Raw genomic sequence first — 3879 nt, 5'->3', positions numbered from 1 at the left:
TGAAATGTTAGAAATATTTTAGAACAATTTTTCACTTCAGCCCCATTTAATTTTTTTATTATTAAAATCAATCTTTTTTTTATTTACCAAAACCGACCCGATTTCTTGATTAGCAGCTTAATCACCTTCCTAATTAGTCGGGGTTGTCAACTATTTAGGAGGGTGTTAAACCCTAACTAGAAGCCTTAAACCCTAAAAATTAATGTCCTAAATAGTCTGGGTTGGCAACCCCGACTTATTAGGAAGGTGATTAAGCTGCTAATCACGAAATCGGGTCGGTTTTGGTAAATAAAAAAAAGATCGATTTCAATAATAAAAAATTGGAATGGGGCTGAAGTGAAAAATTGTTCAATATTTTACTGTAGTGTGAAGAAATATATTTTGATTCAATGGAAGAGAAAAACGTCACCCCTGGCACTACAGCCCTCTTATGAATTCCCCAAAGGAAACAATTTACAAATTATGATAGATATAAAAAAAATATGGAGAAACACAAAACGACAAGTAAACTCTCTACTCTGTAGTTATTTACAATGTTGCGGGGTTCCTGGTTAGTGAGTATAAGACAAGTCCTCTACCATGGTTACTTTCGGGATGCTGCATCTCTCTGTTCCCAAACAAGCTGCAAAAAATATGAAAAATACTTGATATAATAATAGCTTTCGATTTCATTGTAAAAGCCTAAAATTTAACATACAGCTTGGTATTATGTATTACCTCTTTCAGCAGATGGGCTTGTTGCCAATTGGCTCCAATGACAACTCAACTATTGACCCTGTAGAAAAAGAGAAAGAAAAACTCTGCTGCTAAAACCTCCTTTCTGCACTCTGTGCTGATAAATAGAGAGCACATTTAGCTTTCTCTGACCAGGAGGAGCAAAAACTTTGTGTTGTTAGCTGGATCAGGACCTAACGTTAGAATTTCCATTATCTAGTTCTTGGGGAGTGCACTAAGTTCTCCTGTTCTCTTTTCTGAGCACCGAGCTTCATCTTTTCATGTTCTGCTTCTTTCTGAGCTTTTTTCTTCTCCAGCTCTAGCTGTTTGCAGTTTTCCTCATGGGCGCGCACAAACATTTTCACAAAGTTGAGAAGCGTAGACATCACTGGAAAAGAATACGAAATAGGAGTAATCAAATTGCAAAACAGAGTGGACAACTAGAACAACTCAAGTACTCTTTAGTCTTTTTGCAAATATTAAGAAAATTTTGTAATCTTTTTGTGAGAAGCTCTAGATTAGATCCAGAGCTGATTTTGATCATGGTAAAAAGGAAACGAAAAATGTCATCACCGCCATCCTCATCAAAGCTGTTTCCTTATACAGAGAGGTCTTTGGAACCAGAGCATGAGCCTATTTTCTAATAAGTCAAAGAGAATGCTGAAAAGATGACGACTACTGAAGGAAGTGCATTATCAGTTTCCCATAGATATAACAGAATTAAGGTGAAGTATAATAAAAATAGATGTAAAGGCTAATCCTACTAAACGATATACTGAATACAAAAACAAAGGAAAGAACACCAAAAAAGAATCTCTAGAGCTCAAAATTATTTAGGCATTACTCATAAATTCAGGCAGATTTACCTTGCTCAAACGGACACCGAGCTGGATCTTCCCCAAAATAAAGGGCCAACGCATCTGCATTCCTCCCCTGCAAGATACCTTTCTTAGACACTTGGTATTTGAAAATTTCCATGAGTTAATAAACTTGCACACGTTAATATGTCGATAACACCATTACGTACCACATGGGAATAGAGTGACGTTAAGGCTCTCACTTCAGCTTCAGCACCAACCAAAAATTCCTTCAAAGTCTGACATATTCATACCAGTTAGTGTGGCAAACTGGAGATCCTAGATGGTTTTATTCACATCACAATCTTGAACGATAATAAAGAAGTCACTGATCATCTACTACATGATAAAACTCAGAACATAAACCAGCCATAACTTTTCAGTATTTAATAAGTTTGCTGACGGAGGCCTTTTCATGTGGTCCAAAGGTTAAAAGCGTTAAGCATTATATTAGCTTGATATGCAGATTATAGCACACACCAGCTTAAATTTTTTTAAGTAGTTTTTTATCACCGCAAATAGTGGAAATACTCCAACAAATTATTACATCCAAGTGATGCAACAAAAAACGAAGCCGTTATCCCACATCAGTTGGCAGGCTATATGATAGTCGTACCTTCACCTCTTAAGCACAACAAACCTGTTAAATAGCAGCCACTTGTCATTTTTTGTTACCAACCATGTCAGTTAGACCAATACGTAGTACTCATCAGTCCTATGTAGCACGGTCATTGTTCTCCACCAAAAGAAAAAAAAACAAATTTAACACAGCATTGCGGCAATTGCTAGCGATAAGATGTTAGCATGCAGTAGAGTAAAACAAAGCCCTGATACACCTTTCTTTAAAAAAAAATTAAAAAAGAATCCTATCCATAGGCAACAGATTGTGCAAATATACCTTCCTAAAAGTGTCAGATATAGCACCATCATTTTCGGAAGCCGATAATTCCTGTTCAACTTTCTCAAGACCTTTGCTTATTGCTTGCATTTCTTCTGCTAAAGTCTTTAACATTATCTGCACATAAATTTTGTTCAAATAATGAACACTGACGAATATATAAAACTGAAGAAACAGCAAAGAGCAAACCATACCTTTGAAGCAGCTTCAAGGTTGACAAGATCCTTGGAAAAGTCTAGCAGCTCTGGAAGTTTATCAGCAAGAACCTACAGATTGAAAACAATACATAAGAAAAATAAAATACAGATGGTTAAACAATACAGAAAGATCATACTAAGTAACAAAGAACGAAAGACCAAAAAAAAAAAGGAATCCAATAGATATAAGCTACGTTGCATGGAAACAAGCATGGGTACAATACAGTGCGCAGGTACAGGACACAGCAAATCTATGAAATGTAGGGTATGGGGACATGGCTACATGTACATATTGAAATTAATAACTTACATGAGATCCTTGTTATTTTTCAATTCATGTGCTATTTGGACTTAAATTCTTATCATATTTTTAAGTTTCTTTTATTATGTTGATTACTATAAATTGAAAATTGCTCCTTTTTTTAATAGACACTCAGATCAGCCTTTTAAATCATAGTTTTTAACTTGGATACGGGCTGAGACAAGCCCCACCATGTCTAACGAGTTTTAAGAAATGGACACAGTGTAGATAAATGTCCATGAAGTGTATGACTGTTTTAATTTGTATGACTTTTTAAAGTATAACATATATTATACAATTGAGTACATGTCTGCATAAATGCATGCATATATCCAAGGAGTGCCCATGAAGTTCGGGTACGCGGATGTGTCACATGTGTGTATGGTACGTGTATGGCTTCATGATAGAAGTACCCGTTAACATAGGATATAGGTGGTAGATTAAATTTCTAACATCAAACTTGGGAATAAGAAAACCAACACCTGGTACTTTATAAGATAATCTAGTTGAGAATTTCATAATACAAAGTATTAGCAAAGAAGGAAAGGAATAATAAATACTGTCATCCAGATGTATTTGATAATAAGTAAAGTTGCTTACTAAGCAAAATAGTGGTGGCAGAAGTAATTATGAAAAACCCAACATGCTTAACAGAACAATCATGTGTAAATTCATCTACCAACCTCCCTCCCCTACCATTATAAAGAAATTGATAAATAACTGAGACAGGCACAGCCCATCCAAAAGTGCCTTCATGCGTTATCTATATCTATCAAATTACCATAATCATTTGTGAAAAATTCAACATATAAGTGTCTCTAGAGTGCTTGGGCTAATGTGGTCCCCAAGTGAAACTGATTAATGATGGACGATGATGCAGACTCTGTTCAGAAATGCTCACAAGGAGAAAAG

General features: G+C 35.5%; 1 protein-coding gene across 1 annotated transcript in view; it reads right to left on the bottom strand.

Moving 5' to 3' along the window:
• The window catches only part of LOC109841228 (formin-like protein 6), an 18805-nt gene continuing 15293 nt past the window's right edge, over nucleotides 368–3879 (bottom strand). The window contains exons 14-19 of the mRNA XM_020410134.1: nucleotides 2664–2735; nucleotides 2470–2586; nucleotides 1742–1810; nucleotides 1581–1647; nucleotides 718–1102; nucleotides 368–622 (exon numbers count right to left, since the gene is read on the bottom strand). Of these exons, the coding sequence (XP_020265723.1) occupies nucleotides 927–1102; nucleotides 1581–1647; nucleotides 1742–1810; nucleotides 2470–2586; nucleotides 2664–2735 (501 nt within the window). The 3' untranslated portion in view covers nucleotides 368–622; nucleotides 718–926. The remainder of the gene's footprint in view (nucleotides 623–717; nucleotides 1103–1580; nucleotides 1648–1741; nucleotides 1811–2469; nucleotides 2587–2663; nucleotides 2736–3879) is intronic.

Source organism: Asparagus officinalis, chromosome 5 (assembly GCF_001876935.1).
Source record: "Asparagus officinalis chromosome 5, Aspof.V1, whole genome shotgun sequence".
Classification (NCBI taxonomy): Eukaryota; Viridiplantae; Streptophyta; class Magnoliopsida; order Asparagales; family Asparagaceae; genus Asparagus; species Asparagus officinalis.
The sequence above is the reverse complement of the archived record's forward strand: the minus strand, read 5'-3'. Positions and strand labels throughout refer to the sequence as shown.